The sequence below is a fragment of the Agelaius tricolor genome, unplaced genomic scaffold, assembly GCF_023055355.1.
Source record: "Agelaius tricolor isolate 1412-34295 unplaced genomic scaffold, bAgeTri1.0.p SCAF_7, whole genome shotgun sequence".
In the NCBI taxonomy this organism is placed as follows: Eukaryota; Metazoa; Chordata; class Aves; order Passeriformes; family Icteridae; genus Agelaius; species Agelaius tricolor.
The window spans coordinates 13108-37807 of NW_027269267.1; the positions used below are offsets into that span (position 1 = coordinate 13108).

General features: G+C 46.8%; 1 protein-coding gene across 3 annotated transcripts; it reads right to left on the reverse strand.

Moving 5' to 3' along the window:
- Nucleotides 1–955: 955 nt before the first annotated feature.
- Nucleotides 956–24398, reverse strand: LCMT2 (leucine carboxyl methyltransferase 2). Of its 3 annotated transcripts, XM_071429975.1 has the most exons (16): nt 24305–24398; nt 23782–23906; nt 22008–22089; nt 21498–21678; nt 19081–19237; nt 18459–18648; nt 17949–18056; nt 15822–15912; nt 13442–13699; nt 11186–11416; nt 10093–10190; nt 8222–8409; nt 7892–8027; nt 5147–5961; nt 3837–4646; nt 956–3671 (listed from the first exon to the last, which is right to left on the reverse strand). In XM_071429975.1, the coding sequence occupies exons 1-14, from the start codon at nt 24326–24328 to the stop codon at nt 5794–5796; spliced, it is 2037 nt and encodes a 678-aa protein (XP_071286076.1). In that variant the 5' UTR covers nt 24329–24398; the 3' UTR covers nt 956–3671; nt 3837–4646; nt 5147–5793. The 3 variants fall into 3 exon arrangements, with proteins under 3 accessions (XP_071286076.1, XP_071286075.1, XP_071286077.1); XM_071429974.1 differs by having other exon boundaries at nt 3837–5961; XM_071429976.1 differs by lacking the exons at nt 956–3671; nt 3837–4646; nt 7892–8027 and having other exon boundaries at nt 5789–5961.
- Nucleotides 24399–24700: the final 302 nt, after the last annotated feature.

Here is a 24700-nt window from a genome sequence, read left to right on the forward strand (position 1 = left end):
TGCTACTTCTCCATCTTGCTGGCCATGTCACAGAATCCATCCAGAAAATTCCAGTCTGTAGCTGTACCAAATTCCAGGTATTGGTACAAATAACAGACAAAGTTAATGAAACACTGTCCCTTAGGGAAGATTTCCCACGTTTTAAAAATCTGTGTGAATAGATAGAAAAATGGTCAGATCAAGTGTATATCAATTTAGATCCACGACAATATCAATTTAAACTGTCAAAAACTTGTGGGTTTTGATGATGGTGCTACTGCTTTTTAGACTAAAAAAATTAACAATACTGACCTGAAAACTGTGAGACATTTTTCAAATATTTTAATAAATGCTGGAGATTAAATAAGGTGTTTACCCTCAATTTAAACACAGAAATGGAAAAGGAGATTTTCTCCTCATTTTAAACCCTTTTCCCCACAAAACCTCAATTTTCTGGGGTTAGTGGGATGGACAGGGAAAATGAAAGGAAAAAGAACTTCTTGTGCCTCCACTGTGCCCCACCTGCTCAGGTGGGTTAGGGTAGGTGTGTTCCCCTCCCCTCCCCTGCTCAGGGGGGTTAGGGTAGGTGAGTTCCCCTCCTCTCCTGCCCCTCGGCACAGGGCCTGTCCCTGCACACTTGGGCAGTGCCCCAGGTCCTCGCCAGCCCCTGTGACAAGGTCTCACCACCACCCCGTGAGAGACTCCCTGGAGTCTCCCCTTGCAGCTCTTGGCAGCAGGGCAGCCAGGTGTCACACACACCCCAGCAGCATCTGCCCCCTCCTCATCCTCACTGGCCACACCCGAGGCTGCTGCACATCAGGAGGTGGAGACACCTGAGTGGGGGGACATGTGTGAGGGGTGGCACCACAAACCCAGAACTGGGCCCAAAGGGCTCCCCAGGATGTAGATGCATGAACAAAGCTTCATAGAATGGAGAAGGCCCAACAGTTTTTGTATTTTACACACAGAGTCATGATAAAAGTCACATTTTTTAATAGTTAAAATAACAGTGAAAGTTACTGGTTAGTTACAGCAGTGAGCTTCATACAGCATCCCACCTTCATGGACTTATCAGAAGAAGCAGTTTCAGGTTCTTTCATCTCCTCCCACACTTGGGAAAGCCATTTTTAACCAAACTGCTTGGCAATTTTCTCATTTGAATAAAAGCAAGCACTGGCAACAACCAACAAGTGAAAAGGAAATCAGAATATCTTGGAGACATGGTGGGATGGCTCCTATGACTAGAGCACTGGGATGGAAGGGCTTAGGCTTTTTAGGAAAGACAAGCTAGGAGGATGAGGAGGGGATGCAGCCCTCTAGAGATATGGAACTCTGCCTGGGGAAGTACGAGAAGCCAGCTGAGAGCTTGTGGGTGAAGGTTAAGGGGAGGGCAGGGACATTAAAGACAACAAGAAGGGCTTCTATAGCGATGTTGCAAGCAAGAGAGTTGGGGTAATGTGGGCTCCCTCCAGAAGGAAACAGACCCTGCACAAAGAGAAGACTGATGTTCACAAGGACTTCTGTGCCTCAGTCTTCAATGGCAAGTGCCCCAGCCATGCTGCCAAGCTGAGAAAGGCAAATGCAGGGACTGGGAGAATGAAGACCCTGAGCCCACTGAGAGGATCAGATTTGAGACCATCCAAGGAACCAGATTTGAGACCATCCAAGTGCTCAAGTCCATGGGACCTGAAGAGATACATCCCCAGGCCCAGAGGGAACTAGCAGAAGTTGCTAAGCCATTATCCATAATTGTTTGAAAAATTGTGGCAGTTAGGTAAAGTCCCTGGTGACTCGAAAAAGGAAAATATAACCCCCATTTTTAGAAAGGGGAAAGCAGAAGACCTGAGGAACCACTTCTACCCAGAGCAATGGTGACAGTACTGCACAGCCCCATGGAGCTGCTTCTCCTATCTGGCTCTACAAGATCCTCCACTTCCATCACCCTCCTCCTCAGTTGTCCTGCTTCCACAGGACAACTGCTGCCCAGCTCTGGAGATTGATGGACATTTCCCAGACATTTAATGGGCAAAGGAGTGGTGAGGATGTGTTGTGATGGTGTGGGACCCGAGCAGGACATACACGACATGGATTAATAAAGGCTGGAGAACATGCTGAGTTGGGCAGGAAGAGTTCAATTGCTTCCAGTGGGCCTGTGGTTTGGATTTGTGCTGAAGAGACTGTTGATAGCCCCAGGCTGTTTCAACCACTGCTGAGCATCAAGGCTTTTGGTGCTCCTCACAGCATCCTGCCAGCAAATAGGCTGATGTTGCACAAGGAGCTGGGAGGAGAGTGATAAACCCTTCCTTCTCAGCAAGGAAGGAGAAGCAGTGTGGTAGCCCTGTATATGAGGGCACATTTTGACTCTAGAAATTGACAGTGGTGATGAAAGGGTCGAGGGTTGATGGGTAAGAATCAGGGGAAGAGCAGACACCAAAGTGTGAATCTTCTCAGGAAGGCTGGTAGGCAGATTGGTAGCTCCCAGTGTCCTTCATTCTACCCTTAGAGCAGGGTGCAATGAAGTTTCCTGGATTGTCCACAGCTTTCCTTCTATGACAAAGTGACTTGCTTGGTGGGAGAGAAAAATGCTGGGGATGATGTTTACCTGGGCTTTTATTAAGCCTTTGACACCATTCCCCAAAGCATTCTTGTGGAGAAACTGGCTGCCCATGGCTTGGACAGGTCCACCATTCACTGTAAAAAAGGGTCTGGATGGCCAGACCCAGAGAGTGGTAGGGGACAGTTTAATTCAGCTGCTATCCAGTCACCAGTGGGGCTCCCCTGGGAAGCACTGAGACCAGTCCTGTTTCTATCCATGACCTGGAGGAGGGGACCCTCAGCCAATTTGTAAAGGATCTGCCAGAGGACAGGAAGACTCTGCAGAGGAACCTGTAGAGGCCCAGGGATTGCACTGTCCCGGGCAGTTCCTGAAACCCCCTTCTCCCCTGCCCCTCCCTGGCCACTCATTCTTACTACATCCTTTTTCTCAGCTGGGTCCAGCACCGCCGCCACCACCGGGGCCTCAAGCGGATGCTGAAGCAGCGGCGGCGCTGACCGTGTCGTGTCTGCCAGGCCTCCAGGTATCTCTGCAGGCGGGCATGGAGCTGCTCCAGGAGCCTCCCAGCAGCAGTGCCCGTGCTGTATTCCAGCTCCACCGAGCTGCTGCTGCTGCTGCTGCAGCTGCTGCAACTGCTTTCCAATACAATGGGATTCATGATCACCACTAGTCTGGGGAGCAACCTGGCGATCGCCACAGATCTTCTGCGTTGCAGCATCAGGGAGCTGCTGCTACTGCATCGACTTATGTCCTTAGGTTTGCTCTCCTCTGTCACCTTGTACATGTCTGGCCTTGCCAACTCCACTCCAAGGCACTGGGGACGCTCTCTGGCCCCCAGCAGCTTTGGTGCAACATGCGGATCAGCCTGGACCACCCTGCCGCTCCCTCGGCTCCCTCGGCCCCATCGCCACTGGGACAGCTGAGCCTCCAGCTCCTTGCGGTGCTCCTCGAAGAGCGCCTGCGAGTCCTGACAGCTCCGGATGAACCTTGGGAAACGCCTCCTGGAGCTCATGGAGCCGCGTGGGGAGCTGCCGTGGGGCAGCCCCAGCTGTGCTGATCTCCGTGCCCTGCCCACGCTGCTCTGCCCCTCCAGCCGGCCTCTGGCTGCGCTCGGATGCTCTGAGCTCTGATGGATCCTCTGCAAGAACCACGGATGGGTGAGACAGGAACAGCTCCCCAGAACGCTCCACACCGTCCTGCCACGCATGGCACACCACCAACACACCCCAAACCCACACGGCCCAGCCCAGCCCAGCCCAGTCCAGCCCAGCCCGGCCCACACAGCAGATCAGAGGCCACCTACCCACAGACACTTGTCCCGTAGCATGACAAAGACCAGGATGAGCTGCAGCAGCACCATCGTGATTGCCACCAGCTCACCCATGGTGAAGATGTTGAGGAGCCCCATGGCACCGTCTGTGGCAATCCAGGTCACCAGCAAAGGCTGCTGAAGAGGCTCCCCAGAGACCTGCAGGATCCCAGTGAGGGAATCCAATCCTGCTGGGGTGGCAGAGGCTGGGGCTGCTGTCTGCCAGGACACTGCCAGACTGTGGTGCCCAGCAGTTTGCTCCTGTGAGGCCCCTTTTATAGCCTGGCAGAGTCCCCTGTGTGACATCATGAGGCAGCCAGAGCCCTCTTTGTGACAGTGTGGGGCAGTCAGAAATCCCTTTGTGACAGTGTGGGGCAGCCAGAGCCCTCTGTGTGCCATCCTGGGGCAGCCAGAAATCCCTTTGTGACAGTGTGGGGCAGCCAGAGCCCTCTGTGTGCCATCCTGGGCAGTCAGAACCCCCTTCTGGATACCCAGGAGCCCACAGGAGGCCAATGGAGAGCCCTTGCTGCCATGCATTCCACATTGCCCTGCTGAAACCTTCAGGATTCTTGAAGTCTGTCAGGTGGTAACAATTTCATTTGACATCACGAATCTGTTTTTGGTTGTTGTTGGATCTGTAATTGCTGGGAGCGGGAGGAGGCTAACTGCTTCATAAAATACATCTCTTCTGAATAGATGATTTGTCTCAATTTCATAAGCCTCCATGACATAAGGGCAGTGATCATGCCCCTGTGCTGGGCACTGGCGAGGTTGGACTTCAAATCCTGTGTTCAGTTTTGGGCCCTGCATAACAATAAAGACATTGAGGTTGCTGGAGTGTATCCAGAGAAGGGCAACGAAGCTGGGGAAGGGTCTTGTGCTTTAACCCCAGCTGGCAATTCAGTAAAGAAAAAAAAGCGAGAAAGAAACTCATAAAGTGAGATAATTCAATAAATAGAAACAAATTCCAAAAATATTGGATGAGAGAAAAGAAAGAGAGAAGAAAAACAAATAAAGTTAATATTAACAATTTCTCTGCACCCAACAAGTGATGTGCAGTCAGTCAGTCACTTATCATGGAATCACAGATTGGTTTGGGTTGGAAGGGACCTTAAAGATCAAGTACCACCATCTTGCTATGGGCAGGGACACCTTCCACTGGACCAGGTTGTTCCAAGCCCCATCCAACCTGGCCTTGGACACTTTCATGGATGGGGCAACAACAGCTCCTTGGGGCAATGTGTGCCAGGGCCTCACCAGCCTCACAGGGAAGAATTTCTTCCCAATATCCGATCTAAACCTACTCTGTCTCAGTTAGAAGCCGTTCTCCCTTGTCCAGTCTCTCCAGGCCCCTGTAAATAAGTCTCTCTCCATCCTTCTTCTTGGCCCCCTTCAAGTACTGCGAGGCCACAATTGGGTCACTTCAAAGCTTCTCTTCCCCAGGCTGAACAATGCCAATTCTCTCAGCCTTTCCTCATAGCATAGACGTGCTCCATCCTTCTGATCATCTTGGGGTCTCCTCTGGACTCTCTCCAGCAGCTCCACGTCTTTCCTGTGCTGAGACCCCTGAGCTGCAGGCAGCACTGCAGGTGAGATCTTACCAGAGCAGGGCAGAAATGAAGAATCCTCATGGGTTTCCCTACCCATGGCAGGGAGGTAGAAGAGGATGGTCTTTACAGTGCCTTTCAACCCAAACCACACTGCTCTTCACCTCTAAGGACTACTGCTGCCAGCTGCTTTTGAGGTACTTTATTTACAGCAACACAAAGAGCTGTAAAAACTCAACAGCCAGTGAGGTGTGAATCCGCTGTAACTGTCCCTCCTGATCCCACCTTCACAAACGCATTCTGGATACAAAGCCTTTGTGGAAATATTGTGCTGTTTTTGGACCTAAAGTGAACAGATGTCTCCCCACAGTGCAGTAGCAGGGTTCAGCCCTGCTTGGTCCCACTCAGTGGCTGGTCAGGATGCTGCTGAGGTTCAGCAAGACAGGCTCTGGGTTCAGGTGTGTCCCAAAGGAGAAGCAGTTTCCACCTCCACCAATAACCAACAGCTCCTTCTCATCTGGCAGAAAGACACTGCTATGATTATGTAGCATTAACGGCCACTCCAGGTGCTCCTGAAAAAGGAAAGGAGATTTTGAACATACAGAACTTCATGTGGTCCACCGTACCACCCCTGAATGTGGGCAGATAGCTAGAGAATACAGGAACAAGGAACCTCTGAGCTGTACTCCTCCACAACACCCACCCACCAACTTGCAGCTCAGTGATTTTTTAATGAGAGAAAATGCCTTTGTACTCCCTGAATCTTGAGGCTTTTCCTCCCAAGAAGGTAGCCAGTTAGTTTGTGATTCAATGTAAATCTTTGGCATTAATGGCCTGTGGCAAGGAGTTCCAGAGCTTATCTATGTAACTGGTGGGTTCAAAAGCCTAGAGAGTTTCACCTTAGTCAAAGCAAACAGCTCCTAAGCAAAGCAAGACACCAATCCATCTGCATCCATTTATTCAGTGTAAACAAAAAAGTTACATTCTTTTAGATACAACTTTACTATCACTGTACCTATCCTCATTGCTGTCCAACAAGGGCAGTCTATTTTATCTAAAGGATATGAGGCCACTTACAACTTCTGCTACAGGCAATAATTGAAAACTAAGCTACAATTAAGCACTTTTCATGCTTTTATACCCTCAGCAAAATGCTGCAAGATCAACTGGATGCACACACACTGTTCACTATAAAAAACTGACTCGTCACAAATTCCAGTTTCACCAACAACAGGTTCCATATGTACAGTTATCAAAAGAAAGTAGTTTCTTTACATAAAAGATAAATAAAAACTTGTCAGGCCAAAGAAATGTTCTTACAGAATCACAGAATGGTTTTGGATGGGACCTTAAACAATGCCACCTTGCTCCACCCCCCTGCACTGGGCAGGGACAGCTTCCACTAGACCAGGTTGCTCCAAGCCAAATCTAACCTGGCCTCCAACTCTTCCAGGGATTGGGAAGCCAAAGCTTTTCTGGGCAGCCTTTGTCAGTGCCTCACCACTACTCATAAAAAATTTCATCCATATACCCAGTTTGAAGCTACTGTCCTTTAGATGAAAACCACCACCCCTTGTCCTATCACTACAGGCCCTGCTAAAATGTCTGTCCCCATCCTTCTTGCAAGGCCCCCTTTAAGTACTGGAAGGGGCTCTAAGGTCTCCCCAGAGCCCTCCCTCTCTCTTAAGGCTGAACAACCCCAACCCTCTCAGCACATTCTCACAGGACATCAGCTCCAGCTCTCTGCTGATCTTTGTGGCCCTTCTATGGATTTCATCCAACAGATCTATGTCTTTCTTTTACTCAAGGCAGTATTATCTGACATAAGGGCTACTCAGAGACATAGACCAAGTTTTAGCCAGAGTATGCCAAAATCCTGCTGTTTGACACCACCTGTATGACTGCTCTTCAGTGATTCATAGAAGAAAGTTACCAAATAGTCAAAGTTGGAAGGGTCCTCCAAGCACCATCCAGTCCAACCACCCTGTTCAAAGCAAGCTCAACTCAAGCAGGCTTTTCAGTAGCTTGCCCAGTCAGGTTTCAAATATCTCCAATAATGGAAATATTACATCCTCTCTGAGCAATCTGTTCAGGGTCCAATCATCCTTACAGGAAGCTTTTATGTTCCAGTGGAGTTTCCAGCATTTGTGTGCTAGTTTTTTTCTCATGTTTCAGGCAGCAGCTAGAGCACACCAGTTTCCACCCAGAAGATCTCAATGAAATTATACTACAGACCTTAAAAACACCAACTTAGCCTCTGGTTTATCTGTTCTCTTCCTCCACAGACATCCCAAAGTGACCATTTCAGTTCTGCTGCCCCTTGTCCTAAACAGAGCAGCTCCATGTTCCAGTCTTCTGCACATTCCATCTGTCCCTCTCTTAACCCTGTACGTTCTCTGTGCTGGGTAACAGCACTTTGGAATTAGATCCTACCTCTCCATAAAGTGACCATGTTCTTTCACAGGACAATGTTTACCCTGAAAGCAAAGTTTCAGTACTTACCACATTAATCACATAGTTCAAGCAGAGACCAGTCATTAAGTCGATGACAGTGACACCGGGCACAGAGGATGCATGAAACCACACTCCACCAACGAGCAGAAGCTTTCCTTCATGCACATGTGCAGTATGTGAATACCTGGGAGTTCAAAATGAGGTTGAACTCCATTAGCAAGGGATGCTGGTAGAGACAGGCTGAAGATTCTCTGCTGAATGCTCTGAGCAACCTGTCTAGTTGAAGATACCCATTGCAGGGAGGTTGCACTACTTGGCCTTTAAGAGGTCCCTTTCAAATCAAACTATTTTATGATGCTATGAATGCCTTCTGCTTACCGTGGGACTAGAGGAGGGTGTGTCTCTATTGTCTGCCACTGAAAGCCATGTTCAAGCTCCTTCAGAAGGAAAACGGAACCCAAGGGCTGCTCAGCTGCTCCCAGACCTCCTGCAATCAGCACACCTCCTTCCCAGCTGCAGGCACTGTGAGAGTGGCGGCCTTCTGGGACTGGACCCTCAACAGCAATCTGAAAAAACACAAGTCCAAGGCTGAAGTTTGCCAAGCTAAGTATCTGCTTAATGTCCAGGTTTTAAATGCCTTTTCCTGTGTGGTTGAGTTTTGTGACACCCAACCTTCCCCACATGTTCCTCTAGGAACTGCTCCATGCTTCCATTTACACTGTCTCTGGCCCTCAGTACATTTAATATAATCAGCCTTTAGAGACTTTATTTTCACACATTTATTAGAAGTAACTTTATCTGCATTCTTGCAGGCTGCTTTCTGCTCAAGACATACACCTTGGAACTCCAAATTTGCTTAGAAACACATGGACTAATGCAGTGACCAGCAAAGGAGGTGATCAGTTACTCAAACCACAGAGTGGGTTAAAAGGCTCAACTGCAGGACTAAAATTTAGAAAGAAAACCTTTAGTGCAAGCACTAAAGGAAAAATGTAAGGTCAGGCATTAAAGGAATATCACAGCAAATAAGTGATGTAGAAAAATTTGGAGGTCACTTGGTCCACACCTTTTCCCTACAACAAATTAAACTATATGTTATCATCTGGATGGATGGATGTTTATGTAACAGTTTCCAAAAGTCTGCAGTGACAAGAATTTCTCACCTCTTTAGGTAGTCTATTGCAGACTCAGCTAGATTCACCATCAATTCACCATCAACCATTCCTTAGTGTCCATCTGATTCCCTGTACTACTCAAAGTTAAAATGGAGAACAGTTTTTTTCTTCTCAACAGTAGTATTTTAGATATTAGAAGATTTATTTCTATCTTGAATCTTCTTCAGATCCAATAGCTAGAAGACCTTTAAAATCCTGCGAGGTATGTGGACTGGTCATTCTTGCTGCATACCTCTATACAACTGTTTTACACCCTGTCTATCTCCTTTTCAGCTGTCAGCTTTGGGTATTTTACAGGAGTTCTTCTGAGATTAAAAACATTGTAGAAAAAAGAAGCAATTCACATGTCTACCAGATAACATTCCTGGTTACATAACTGAAGACACAGGGTAGGCCTCCCACAACAGTGGGATATTGCTTACTCATGTTTAGCTTGTGACCTCTAGCAATTATGCATCTCTCACCCTACAGGTATGCTATGTACAAGGCTGGGTTCAAAGAGTTATAGTAAACAGAGTTACACAGGCTGGTGGCCAGTACATAAACGAGGGAGTAAGTCCTCTGCCACTCAATTTCCTTTTATGACACATTCAGCAATCTAGTTGACTGAGGCAGATGTGGAGGTGGTTTTGATTGTAGCAAAGCTACACTGTCTCTAACACTATCCTTCCACAAAAATGTCCAGCTCACAGCTAGATAATGATGGGAGAGGTGAAAGAAGACAGACAATATATTCTCAGTAGCATCCAGCAAAAGGCCAAGAGGCAATGGGCACAAACTGACATAAAAAAAAAATAGACATAAAACCCCCTCATATTGTTCTATCAGGGTGGTCAAGCACTGGAGTAGGTTGCCCAAAGAGACTGTGGAGTCTCCATCTATGGAGATAATCCTACCTGGACAATATACAGAGCAACCTGCTCTAGTTAGATCAGTTTTAAGCTAGAGTGCTGGACTAGATGACCTCCAGATGTCCCTTCCAAGCTCCACTGTTCTGTAGAGACTGTATTTGACTGAAAAGCTGGGTGTTGAGCAGTCAGCTCTAGCTGTAATCCCCACAGAGTGCATTCTTACCACAGTGCAGGAGAGTTCTGGAGCGTGCAGGAAATGCCAATCCCCGAGCACAGGCTGCAGAGCAGAGCGGCCACCATACACAAACAGGTACTGCTCACCTAGGGAAACACAGCCAGGAGGCAACAGAACTTACAACCCGGTGTGCCACAGCAGCAAAAACTTCTATTTGCATAGAAGGAAAGCTGGCAAAAGGGTGCAATAATACTTTGGGTAGATGTCAAGGACTTGCATTTACTGCACTGTGCCCTGTCCTTTCACTGATTCAGAATGGACTATGCAGATAACACCAGTGTTGGTCACTTTCTTCAACTACAAAGCAATATCAAGGCAAAAGTAAGATGAAACAGTACAGTCTGACAAAGACAAAACCCAATGTATAATTAATACAATTTTTTAGCATTTGCTTTTTTGATATAAAATTCTGACTGGAAGGCTTAATGCTACAGTGTTAATTAAACATTGTTCCATGAATGGGAAGTGTGCTCCAGACTAGACTAACTGCTTAACAATTCCCTTCTGCTCTCCTTGGAGAGTTCCCTGGCAGCTGCAGGAATGGGACACCTTAGGAAAGGACAGCTTTCAGCTCCTGAATGCCACTGCTTAAGTTTTTGCCCCTTACAACCTGGATCTTTTAATAGACCAACCTTCAGCTTGCTATGGCAGGACCTGATTCTAGAGCTGTTCACAACTACTGAGTGTTTGTCAATTGCTACTAGAAAAGTAACGTTTCTTCTGAAGGACTTTGGGATAAAGAGCTTGGGATCCTGTTCCCCAAAAAATATCCTTCAGAGAGAGCAAAACTTATTTCTGCCATGATCAAGCATGAGTAACTTCAGCCATAAGTGATCTCAAAGAATCAGTCTTCCAGAATGGATTACAGTAGGTTTCAATCCTATTTGCCACTGGGGATAATGAGATAACCAAATAAAAAATTACCATATTTGAAGTGTCAAGAAGAGATCTCAAAGCCTCCTAATTTCTTTACTACCGTCAGGCTTGAGGAATGATGATTATGAACTTAATGAAATTCAACAAGGTCAAGTGCAAGATCCTGCATCCCTACAGCCATTTCCACTCCTTCCAGGCTTTTTACCTTTGAATGTAATTTCAGTTGTGCTGTGTCTCCAACGCAAAGCTGCTGCTTCAGCAGCAGGCTGCAGATTTACAAGCTCCACCGCAACATCACCTGGGCCTGAGGCACCCCAGGTTTCAGGGAACTTCAGCCACAACATTCCCAAGCCTGTGCTCGACGGGGATGTTCGTCCTCCTACCACCAGAGCCAGAGTGTCCGAGACACGAGACACAGTATGGTACAACCTCTCACCTGTGGAGATACAAAACATCATGCTTCACACAGGCGGTTTTTCCATGAAATTTATAATCATTTAAGTTGGAAAAGACCCTTAAAGATTATCAAGTCCAATCATTCCTCTGGCACTCTCAAGGGCAAAACTAAACCATGTTCCCAAGAGCCACTTTCACATGGCTTTTAAATGCTTCCAGGGATGTAAACTTCACCACTACCCTGAGTAGCCTGTGCCAGGCATGGACAACCCTTTTCTTCAAGACATTTTTTTCAATATCCAATCTAAACCTCCCTGGCACTTTGCTTGAAGCCATTTCCTCTTATCCTGTCCCTTGTCTCCTGGGAGAAGAGGCCAACCTCCACCTGGTTACACCCTCCTTTCAGGTAGTGGTAAAGAGTGAGAAGCTTCCCCCTGAGCCCCTTCTCTTCAGGCTGAGCTCCCTGCCCTGCCCAGTTCCCTTGGGCACTACTACAGAGCTTACAGCAGTGGTGCATGAGGGAAGAGCAACAGATGCCATCTACCTGGACTCACACAAAGCATTTGACACTGTCCTGCCCAGCACCCAGTGTCTAAACTGCAGACATGGATTTGACAGATGGAGCACTCAGTAGATTGGGAACTGGCCGGATGCTCTCTCTCCAAGAGCTGCAGCCACTGGCTCAGTGTCTGTGTGGAGACCAGTGGTGAGTGCTGTTGTTCAGGTCTCTCTAGGGACCAGCACTATTTAACATCTTTGTTGGTGACATGGACAGTGGGACCGAGAGCACCGCAGCACACTTGCCAATGACAAGGACCTGTGTGGTGCAGCCATGCACTGGAGGGACAGGAGTGGCATCCAGAGGGAACTGGACAGGAGAGGTGGGATGTGCGAGCCTCATGGGGTTCAGCAGGACCAAGGGCAAGGTCCTGCACCTGGGCTGGGACAATCCAAACATAAATACGGACTAGTCAGAGAACGTATCAAAAGCGGCTCTGGGGAGAAGGACTTGGAGGCATCTGTGAACAAAGCAGTATGTGCTCACAGCACAGAAAGTCAACCATGTCCCAGGCTGCATCAATGTGTGGCCAGCAGGTCAAGGAAGATGATTCTCACCCCCTATGCTGCTTTTCTGAGACCCCACCAGGAGTTCTGCATCTAGGTGTGGTGTCCCCAGCACAATTAAGACATGTAGCTGTTGGAAAAATTCAGAGTCCACTAGCTTGATCACAGGGTTGAAGCCCCTCTGTTCTAAAGCCAGGCTGAGAGAGTCTGGGCTGTTCAGCCCAGAGAAGTGAAGGCTCCAGGCAGACCTTAGCACCCCTTCCAGTGCCTAAAGAGACTCCCAGAGAGCTGGAGAGGGACTTTGGAAAAGGGCCTGCAGTGACAGAACAAGGGAAAACAGCTTCCAACTGCCAGACTGCAGGGTTAGATGGGATATTGGGAACAAATTCTTCTCTGTGAAAGTGTGGACGCCCTGGCACAGGTTGCCCAGAGAAGTGGCTGCCATTTGTCTAGAAGTGTTCCACACCATGCTGGATGGGGCTCTGGTGAACCTGGTCTACTGGAATGTGTCCCTGCCCTTGGCAGAGGGTTGGAGCTAGATGATCTTTAAAGTCCCTTCCACCCCAACCCTTCTGTGATTCTGTGACTCCAGCCCCTCACTGTCTCTCTTTCTGTTAGAGGCCCAGAACTGGACTTGGCACTCCCAAGGGTCTCTGCAGTGCCCAGTAGAGAGAGACAATCACTGCTCTAGGCCTGTGGCCACACTAGGCTGGTACCAGCCAGGTGCAATTTGCTTTCTTGCCCACCTGGGCTCATGTTCAACCACTGTCAAACAGAACCCCCAGGTCCTTTTCCAGCTTTCCAGTCACCCTGCCCTCAGCCTGGGGCACTGCATGGGGCTGTGATGACCAAAGGGCAGGATGGGACATTCAACAACCAGATCTGTCAAGTGTCTGTGACTGCAGCATCACTGTGCCATGACAGCACTTCTTCACCAGACTTTCTCTCTCTTTTAGCACAAAGGTACCCCCCTTGCATTGCCATGGGTATGGGAACTCACCCCATCTTTGATCAGGAACATTCGGTGTCACACAGACAGCTCCCCAGTGGCCTGCATGCCTGCTCAGCAGGTGGACATTCCTCACACGGCAGTGCTGTCCATCCTCCTCCCCAAAGCCTCCCGTGGTCACAATCACATTGGGCTTTACAAGAACAGAGCGGTGACCGTAACGCCTCAGGCCAGGAATTGCTGAGAGCCCTGCACACACTGCTGCAGGGACACTGCCGGCCACCCCGACAGGACCAGCGTGACAGGGAACTGGAGACAAAGAGAAACAAAGAACTTGGGCACAAATGCAACCAAGGACTACATCTTAAGCAAGAGATTAAGCACGTCACCTTTTCAAAATGACCATTCATCTTTTCAAGAAGCAATAATTGAGAAGCAAGTTGACAGTGCACCCAGATAATCTGACATGCCCTAGAAATCAGGATGTAATGGTTAAAACTACCACTGTACTAACTGTAACTTCTACTCTGCTCACTCGGTTCCTGCAATTCTGAGACTGCTTTCATGGGATGGACATAGGACTGGCCAGGCAAGTGCAGTGTCCTAAACTGCTGCAGCAAGATATGAACCACTACAGTATCTTCAAAAGGAGGATGTGTCTGATTAAGGCAATATTTGGCTACATGAACAGCAAAGAACAGCAGAAAAAGGACAAACACCTGGAAGGTGATTTCAAAGTTTCTTCCCAGATTTTGATCCTACCTTCACAGAAGCACTGAAATAACATTCTGAAGCATGACAAGTAATCTATTAACTCCAGTGGTCCTACTATAGGAGAGTGTTTCCAGTTACCTAAGTATCTTCTCTCTAAATATTATATCCCTTAGCAATGAAGCAAACTCTCAGCACAGGACTCTGGCTCACCTACACATTGTTTTCTTTAATCAGTTTGGAATCTGTGTCTTCTTCGTTTTAATCAAGGTCTTTATTCTTGTGTTGTAAGAGATGATGAAGAGGAGGAGCAGCTCACAGTCCATTTTTTGTATGCCATAATCAGAAAAATTGCCTGTACTGATCGTTGCTTTGCACAAGACCCTACTTAATCATTTGATGAAGTAAGAAATTTCATCTCCTTGGGCTTAAATATCTTTTTACAGACTAATTTTTTAAAGATGAATGAGTTTTTTCATATCACAAAATATACTTACCACGATCTCTTTGGAAGACTTAGTACTTGCACTCTCTCTAACTGGGACCCCAGTCTATCTGAGAGGATAACTGAGGGCATTTATTGATATTGGAGACATATCTTTTGCATTCCCAGTAAAATATATCTAAGCATGGACAATTTACTGGACTTTGAAGGCTTTTGCTATCAGTTTTGAATACAACAAAGATAGCAGCAGAAAAACCCTAATCCTGTCTCTAATTAAACAAACGGTTTCACTGTAGTAAAGTTTGTTAAGAAAATGTCAGATTTTTTTCCTTAATTTAATGATAGGTACTATGCGTTTAGGAGCCTTCAAGGATTTAACTTGTAACAATCACACAGTACATTAAATCTCACCCACAGTCATTCAGCTTCAATTTCCCAACATCTTCAAATCTAATTGAGACACAACACATGGATTCAGTGGCCTTGCTGGCCTCAGGAATGCCATCCTGCCCTATCCTTTTTCAGCTGCTTTTCTTGCTCCCTAGAACAGAGATTTCAACTCTCTCTTGAAGCTACAACTACTTGTGGTGCTATACTGTGAACACTAGTGATATAAAACAGGTTAAAAATAACCTTCTGCTTTCTATCCTGAAAAAGGAAGAATTTCTTGGACTGCCATGGCCCCAAATCCTTTTTATCTTGGAAAGACAATCTTGGTCTTGTCTTTTCCCCAGCTGTACCACTTTTCCCCCATCTAAAAAAGGTGACATTCAGATTTAAAAGCAATTCAGAAACAGAAATGTGGCAGGTACAATTGCACCCACAAGGGATAAGGAAACAAAGCACAGCTTCATGTCAGGCTCCTGAGTGGTCTGCTGGACAGGGCAGTAAAGAAAACAGAACAACCTTCTGGGAGCTGGAAGGAGAGAATGGTATGTGGAGGCAACCAGGAATAAATTCAAAAGGGAGATCGTGAAAACAGGACTAGGAGCAGGGTAGGCTGGCACTGCAGCCACGCACTGGAGGGGCTCATGTATGAACAAATGACAAGCTGATCAAACTGAGAGAACAGGAAAGAACAGGAGTGATCAGAACCAGCAGCATTAGGCCACAGCCCTGGCTTGGTTTGGACAGCAGAACTATTGTGGAGGAGTGGAGAAAGCTACCAGACGGCAGCATCCCATCTGCCCCTTCCAGGATTTCAATGGCTTCTAAAACCTCTCAGAGACACCTACGTGAGATAAAAGAATAATGTGAAAACTACTTGGTGTGTACCTGTCCCACTGGGTGACAACGGAGTCCAGGAAGGTTCCATCCCCTTCGATGCAGCCAACACAAAGTAATGAGAACACTTCAGATGCCATTCCTGTAGCAAGCCCAAAGTAAAAAACAAATAAACAAAAAACCAAACCAATAAAGGAAGAACCAAACAAAAATCAATCCCCTTCAAAATCTTAGGGCAAATAGTAGTAAGGACCTCAAAACAGCCAAGGTGACCAAATCAAATACGAACAGCCTATCACTGTTCTCATCAATGGTCAAAATCAGAGGGGTAAAGCTGAATCGGAGAAAGAACTGGTGGGTAAATACCTTTCTCACTCCAACTTTCAAAAATTTACTTCCAAAAATTTACAAAGCCCAGGGATCTTCTAAGCAAGAAGCTGTGTCTTTGTATTTAACAATCTTTGATGGATTTTTCACCCATGAACCTACCCAGCTGCTCTTTGAACTCACATAAACTTTAACATGCCCAACATACATCCCATAGCTTAACTATGTGTTGCATGGGAAAGTTCTTCTTTTTGGAGTCAGCTTCCCCTTATGCCTCTGAGTTCTGATCATAAAAAAGAGTGAGGTCTTTATACCAGAGGGATTGAAGTGATTCCAAAGAAATCACAAATGTTAAAAGGTGCAACGTGCTCTGTGCTGGACAATAATACATCATTTTCAGTCTGGCCTTAGAAACATTCTGGGGCAGAAGCACAAGCAAAAGGCATGTACAGGAAACCAGCAGCAATGAGAGTTCACTGTGGCGTTTATGGACATTAGGGAATTGAGTGTGTTCATTCCTGTGGGGTGGGATACATTCAGCCAACTATGTGACTAGCGAGCATAAACATAAATTTAAAAGGCACCAGAACTCATTGTATCAGCTTCATTGCCCCAACCCATATTAGAAGTAAAAAGCATCTTTTGAAAAGTGACAACCAGAAATTAATGTAAATATTGAAAATGGAAAACTATTAGTCCCTAAGAAAATTAGTCTAAAAATACTCTCCCTCCACACTGGCTGTCTATTTTACATTTTTTACCTAATTTGACCAAGCTTGTTTACAATAAGACCTTGGATCTTACTTAATCTTTCTCTCAAAGGCTAATTGTAGAGCTCTCTGTTGTCACATCGTTTACTCTTGTGCACGTTTCCAGCTCGGATTCATGCACATAACCTCCTTTGTAAGAAAAACAATACCAAGTCTTTACCTTCCCACTGTATGAGCAATGACCTTGACCTACAGTTCCAGTAGACATTTCTAAACCACTTAGCAAATCTGCCACCACTTTCAGTCACCACTTTTGCATTCATATAGCAGAGCAGATCCTAGCATATTGGCAAAATAAATTCAAGCACATTCAAGTGTTTTCATACTGCAGTTATTCAATTTCTAGAATTATAAACAGAAAACCATAAAATCAAAAGGGAAACTTCTAGTAAGTATTCCACAGGATATTTAGCTCAAAGTTACTCACTATCTTGGACTTATCTTCACTTCTATACGCCAAATAGTCAGAAACTTTGCCAGCAGTTAATATAAAAATGGCAAAGAACAGAGTCATAGTTGAATTTCAATCATTAATGCAGGAATGGCTGTACAAAGTCAGACCAAAAAAGTCTGAAATTAGTAACCTGTGTCCAACAATGACAAACAATAAAGTAGTCTATGGAAATGGAAGGGAGAAGGAAAAGTGCATCTGCTTTCCCCAGGAATGCTCTCAACCAACTGTAGTCAGGAACAGCACATCAGGTGCATATTTATGTATTCATTAATCCTTAATGAATTTCTCTTTCATTAAAGTAATTGTCCCTTGAATCCATGCCAACTTCTAGCGTGTATAACTTCTTTTATACTACCAGGTAGTTTGCTATGACAAGCCTGTCTCCTTGAGAGACTGCTCAAGGAAGGGAGGAAGGAACATGCAGCTTTTCTAAGATCAGGGAGAGCCTTCTTCCCATGCTGCTTCACCCGGAGCTCCCCATGGCTTAAGTAAACTGATCCAAGGTCCTTTCTGCCTCCATGAACACCTGTGCCCAGCAGCTCTGTACAGAATTGCAACCATAACAAATTGCAAATACCTTATGATATCAAAGCCAGGTCCCTGATCTTCAGAATAATGGAGGGTTACCTCATACTCATCAAAAGGCTCCAGAGTCTGCACTCTTTGCTGCTCATCTTCTGGAACACAACAGGTGAAAAACTCATTCATATCCATGACACTGCACTCAGTCCAGCCCTAAAAGACAAATCCCTTGAAGTTATCACCCCTGGAAGGACAGAAACTCACTTCCCACAGGAAAACAAAGACCCTAAATTAAACACCTGCATGAGCCACTAAGACTGTTTAGCTAAAGCAAGAGCTTCCTAAAAACTGGTGAAAATAGGTCTCTCATCTGTAAAGTTCTTAAAAATTTAACTTATTACATCAAAAGTCCCAGAGGAACCCATTAATCCCATATGAGGCAATAGGCTGCAAGCCAGTTGGAAGCACCTTCTGATGACAATTCATGCTACCAGAGAAGGCAGCAGCTCAGCCTCAGTCCTGTTTGCTTCAGCCCATAACTGAGCAAGCACTGGTGTCCCCCCCATCCTCAGGTAAATCCAGCCTGGTGCCCGCCCTGGAGCTGCAGGTGCTCACCTTGCCCAGGAAGCGCCTGTGCTGAGCCTGGCAGTCGGGGTACAGCGCCAGCGAGCGCAGTGCCGTGCTCAGCTGCCTGAAGTGCTGCTGCATGACACATCCAAAGGGGTCCTCTGGCTGCACCTGCTCGTACAGCAGGAAACACGCCCGAGGGAAATGCTCTGCTGCCCACTGAATCAGGGCATCTGACCTGTTGGGAGATTGTGCGTAAGGAATTAAACTGAGGGCCCTACAAGAGATGCAGTGCATCCTTCTGCAACACCACAGAGCTGCTATTGAGGCATGCTGACAAGTGGCAATACACTAACAAGAGTGCTGGGCTGAACATCTCCTCCCCACCTGCACAGACAACTCAGGGGATGAGAAGAACAAAAACCTCAAAATTGTTCATTTGGGATTTTTCTTCTTTATTTCTTTCTTTCTTTCTTTCCTTCCTTCTAGGATATCACATGGACATCAATCACATCATCATAATTACGATGTAGGGAGCTATTTGGGATGGCACAGAATTCCCAAGGTTTTAGTTTCAAGAGACCAGGTCTCCGAGTCCAAGGTGATACACTCAGAAAGAAGCTTGCTGTTTTCCCTTTACCCCTGGGCAAGAGAGGAGAACCAAGCTGACCTGGTGGTCTCCATGTAGGTGAGCACCACCTCTGCGATGAAGAGGGTGGGGATTTCATTGTTCAGTCCTACTTCCTCCAGGGTTCTCTCCAGCTCAGACAGCTCTGATAAATCCACTCCCAGTAATTTATAATCATCTCCAGAAAAGGTAATGGCTCCTGGGAGATAAAAATGATGCAACCTCACTATGGTGCTGCTGCAATACTGAGACCAAAAGAGACAAACAGGAAAATCAGGCAATCAATCACAAGGCTATGTCCATCAACTGTATTTCTCTGTAACAAGTACAAGAAAATCCCCATCACTACATGACCCATGAAGGGGTAGTGCCATGTGATCCATTAACTGCAAGTCTAAAACTCCCGTATTCCTAAAGCAAATTTTACCTACAGACTTCTCATTGAATTATTACACTTACTATAACAACAAAACTTTATTATATTTACCTAAAGAGAATTTTTCCGAACCACTGTAATTCAAAATCAAACCTAAATGGCTCTCATTTATACACCTTTCACTTTAGGCTAGAAAGCACCACTGCTTTGATAGAATTTCAATGGTTCCCCTCACAATTAGAACATGATTGTCAGGTTTCCTAGGCTTGGTTGGTTTGTTTGTTAAACAGATTTCATTTCTGTATAATAGCACTGAGTCCTGAAACTGCACATGCTAGCTCTCAGCAAACACCAGGACCTGACTCACAGATCACCATCCTCAGAAGTAAGTTCCAGTTTCTGATCTGCAAGCATTACCATACCTCTGTAACCCATCAGAATAGGATAAATTATGGCCTGTTTTTGACCTTTTCAGTCAAAACCACATCATTAACAAAGCAAACTGTAAAGTACCTTTAGAAATCACCTACTCTGTCTCTGCAGCCCAACAACTGTATTTGTCCTGAGGACACATAACCTACACTGTTGTCAAATGCAGACACTTCTGGAGGTAAAATGGTCTTTTTCAGAAGTCCATCACAGTGTTCTGTTCTAATTTCTTCTAACTTGTCCATCCATCCTTTGCTGACCTCTGGACACAGACAATAGGGTATTTCCAACTATCTGAGACCTTCCTTTAAGTACCTGAAGATACTTGGTATGGACAGAGCTCCCTGCCACCAGGATTCTGCAAATATTAAAAATGTGAATGGATTCAGGAAGGAAAGGAACAAGCCCATGGAAGAGCTACTCACTAAGACCTGTGAGTCAGGAACTCACACTCTCTAGTCTTCCATCTGTTAAATTAATCAATGCCATCTAAATGCAGAGGCTAACATATGTCCCTATGGCATTTCATTCAATGTTTGCCAGACCATTTGTGTACTTTGTCAAACTCCTACACTCACTCATCTTACTGCAAGTCCCCATGTTTCCTGCAGGTTTATGACATTTCATATTCTACAGCACGTCATCTAGAGCATTACTAGAAATGCTGGAGGAAAACAGATGCAGGAGAAACCTCTAGTGATCCACATGCTTTACATTCCTCCTTTTGGCCCTCAGCACTCAGCTGGCACAAAATTCTGCAGTGGTTTCACAGGGCTCATTTTCTCCTGCCTTGGAGGGCAAAAAAAAGTCAGGAGACATAACAACTAATGTTTTATTACAGTCAGGACACTTAACAGTCAAACCTTCTCTCTTTCCCATCAAGCCCATAAATCATTGTATAATTTAGGATGAAAGGGAGATTTAAAAGTCATCCTGTCCAAATACTTCCTCTTGGCAACTATCTGTTGTCATGTTGCTCAAAGCTTTGTCCAGTCAAGCTCTATCTCTGTAGTGGTTTTGGTCTCCAAGGCTGGAGAGTCCATTACCTTTCCAGGCAATCTGTTCCCATTTTTAACTACTCATCTGGCACAATCTCCCCCCAATATTTTCTTTATACATCACTGGAATTTCCTTTTTTTTGCCACTTTCAACTGTCCCTTGACTATTTGCTTTATGCCCCCAAGAAAAGTGTGGCTCTGTCTTTTCTAACCTCTCCCAATAGGCAAGCTGAAGAGTGCTGTAAGACTCACCTCCCTCCCAAACTCCTCCCCAGACGGCTGAACAAAACCAGCTCTCCCCTCCTACATCACCTGCTCCATCATTTCATCATCCTCATAACCTCCCACTGGACACGCTACAGTTTGCCACTGGTTTTGGACCAGTATGCTCCAAGCTGGACACACCCTTTCAGAAATTGCAACAGAAAAAACCTGACCTTGGTTTGATATAATCAGCTCCTGACAAATCCATCCTGGCTTCTTGTTATCTCCCAATGCTTACAAATTATTTGTTTCAACGATTTAATAAAATGAATATCCTTTTAATCTACAATTTCATAGTTCCCCTATCATAATCTCTTGCTTTTTGAAGGCTGAAGCTGTGTTTATTCCTTCTAAACACTCTGTGCAAAAAAAATCTTCCATGAATGCCATACCTAATCCTTCCCCTCCGGTGTCTCCCACCAGTGCTGACAACTCCTTCACTCCTTTGATCAGAGTAGCTTTTTGGCATGCCACATCTGGGAAATCCACCTCATATACCACAGTGTGATGCAGAAGACCCATATCCTTCAAACGGAAGTATAAGGAATCAAATCCAGCACCTAAAGACAGGATCTGCAGAGAAAGCGTCAGAAAAAGTTATACTCAACTCTAGCAGCATCTTGAAATCTAGGTGTGAAAAATATTAAATATCATCTGTAGAGTGACAAAATCAGGCAACCTGCTGCAAGAGGCAGAGGAATTTTGTGTGGATATTACCCACCCCCCCGCCCCCAGGTACTTCTGCCAAAGTGACACATGGACAGCCACAGTTCTGCCGGTCAGATTCTGTGCCCTGCTGAGAAAGGGCACAGAACAGATGCACTAACGAGTCACTGCCCAGATGCCAGAAAGACTTTACACACATTTAGGGAGAGATGCCAGAAGTCTCAGAGAAAATGTACCTGTGTCCTGGGCAGGCTTTGTGTCTTCAGCAGGAAGTCCTGAACACAGTGATCCACAGCACGGACACGGATGTAATAACCCCTGTAGGAACAAATTCAGTTGTAATCACTGGCCAGGAACCTGATTTCTCCAGCACTGGCAACTGCAATTTTAAAAAAATAAAGATTTTCTTTTTCTCTAATCTTCTACCCAATAATTCCCTGTTTACAGACCTGAACTGGGAGATGATTTTGTCATCTCTAGAGCTTGCTAATAAATACAGATCTCCTGCAATCAGTGTGCATATTAACCATCAAGACAACAGATAACCCAGAGAAAATGTACAGATACCCCAACTGGACCTGGTCTGTTTTGCATAAATAAATATTTGCTGAATCCTGACAGTGATGATGCCCCCTGGCAATGCAGATGGCCGATACGTGAGTTCCTGCCTCAAACCACATGTCATAACAACAACATGAATGTGTGTGCTCATGTAGTGAGAAGGGAACAAAAAAGGGAGGAAAAGCAAAGTTAGGAGAGGAATCTTGTTCTCTGCTTTTTGAATAAATGGAACTAAATCAGACTAACTCCTGGAAAGCATTTACCATTTCCCTAGCCTGGCATGGACTGATGCCTCTTGTCTCTTGGCATTCTCTTAGTTAGTTTCATCCTAGATCCACCTGGTTATATTCCAGCTTTTTTTCACCCCTTTAACAAGCATGTTATCATCTTCACACCTCACAGGGACTTCACAGTCTAAGATGTCCCAAAATTGTTGATAAATGCAATACAGAACTCTTCCTGTGAATTCAGCTTGGCATGCCAATGTTGTGTGACAATTCAATGCAGGTTTCCTGATGAGCCACACACATCTTCATAGGCCTGCAAGCTTCTGCTTGAACACCACTGTGTGATTTTCCCCTGAATGAAACTCCTTTGGCAATTCACAGTCTTTTGGATTGCATTAAACTATTCTCCTCAAATTACATAAATTCCACAATGTCATCAGCCTAGAGCCCTCTGCAAACACACATTAAAACATTCTTGTGTCTTACAAAGCTCTGGAGAAGTTCTCCTGGTCAGACACCACTGACTCTAAAGATCTTGCTTCCCAGAGTCACCAGATACCTTACAGAAATTGTAACATTCTGGGGAGATAATGAGAAAGCTATTGATGTTATTACACTATTGGTATATCTTCAAATATTACAAAGTTTTCAGCAGCATTGAACACTAGAGTTAGGAACCAGTCTGGTGGCATATCATTCTCAGGACAAACCATTCAGTTTTGGTCCAGAAGCCATGTAACATTATATTAAAAGTCTAACAAGGTTACACTACTGTGAGACAGGGCACTGCACGTTGCCACTCTGTACTTTGCTTAAACTGTGTTTGAGACGCTGTGCCTTGCCCAGCTGACAACTCCAAGCACGAAGGCTTGTGGTGGAAGGGACCTGAAGCTGCTCTCGTTCCACCCTTCTGCCATGGCAGGGACACCTTCCACTGTCCCAGGCTGCTCCAAGCCCCAGTGTCCAACCTGGCCATGGACACTTCCAGGGATGAAGCAGCCACAGCTGCTCTGGGCAACCGGAGAGCCAGGGCCCCGCCACCCTCACAGGGAAGATCTCCCTACTGATATGTAACCTACTCTCTTTCAACTCAAAGCCGCTCCCCCCATTCCGTGCTGTCGCTCCTGGCTCTCCGCAGGCCGAGATCCCCTCCCGCGCCCCGCGGGCACCGGGGCTCAGCAGCCGGAGCAGCCGCAGGTGCTGCCGAGCCCTCGCTCCTCACCGGTGGATCAGTGGCGCCCGCCGCCGCCGCCGCCCCGCCAGAAGCCGCAGGAACCGGTCCTGGATGTAGCCCCGCGCTGCCGCCGAGCACTTGCTGACGGCGCTGCTGCCGCCGGTACCCTGCACCTGCCGGGACAATGACACGGCTCTGCTGCTGCTCCCCACCAGCAGCGCGACCCGAGAAACGCACGGGATGGCGGGGCCGGGCAGCCCCGGGAGGACCCCGAGGGGAGCAGACGGCAGTGCCCGCCGCCGTCGGATCCCCCTCCGACCCAGCCTCCGCTTCCCCTCACTCTCCGAAGCAGCCGGGGCCAGGCTCCCCGGGCTGCTCCCCGCGGCAGCGGGTCCCCGGAGGTCCCTTAGGGCCCGGGGGTCGCTTACAGCCCGGGAGTCACTCGCGGCCCGGGGGTCACTCACAGCACCGGGGGTCACTCACGGCCCGGGGTGGCTCACAGCCCGGGGGTCACTCGGACCCGGGGGTGGCTCACGGCCCGGGGGTCACTCACGGCCCGGAGATCACTCACAGCACCGGGACGCCCGCGGCCCATCCTGCGCACACCGCACCGACACCGACCGGAAGCGCGAGCGCACCGCCGGACGCCCAGAGCGCGGAGCGCGCCCCCTGCGGGCCCGGCCTGGCACTGCGATGCCTCCCGCCGGGGCGGGAACCGTCAGCCCGGCCCGCCCGTGTGACCCGGGCAGGGACATCTGCACCAGACCCATCCACCGGCCCTGATCGCTGAAAGCAATCACAGGAACTTGGGCACAGCAGACTCGCTTCCTGGTCATTGTTAAGAATGTAAACATCTCCAAAAAAACCCCATCACTGTCCAGGAAAATACCGTGATCTTCTCATTCTTTGATGTTCACTGGAATCTTGTCTCCATCAAAAAGAGTGATAGAAAGGAATTTTAGAAGAT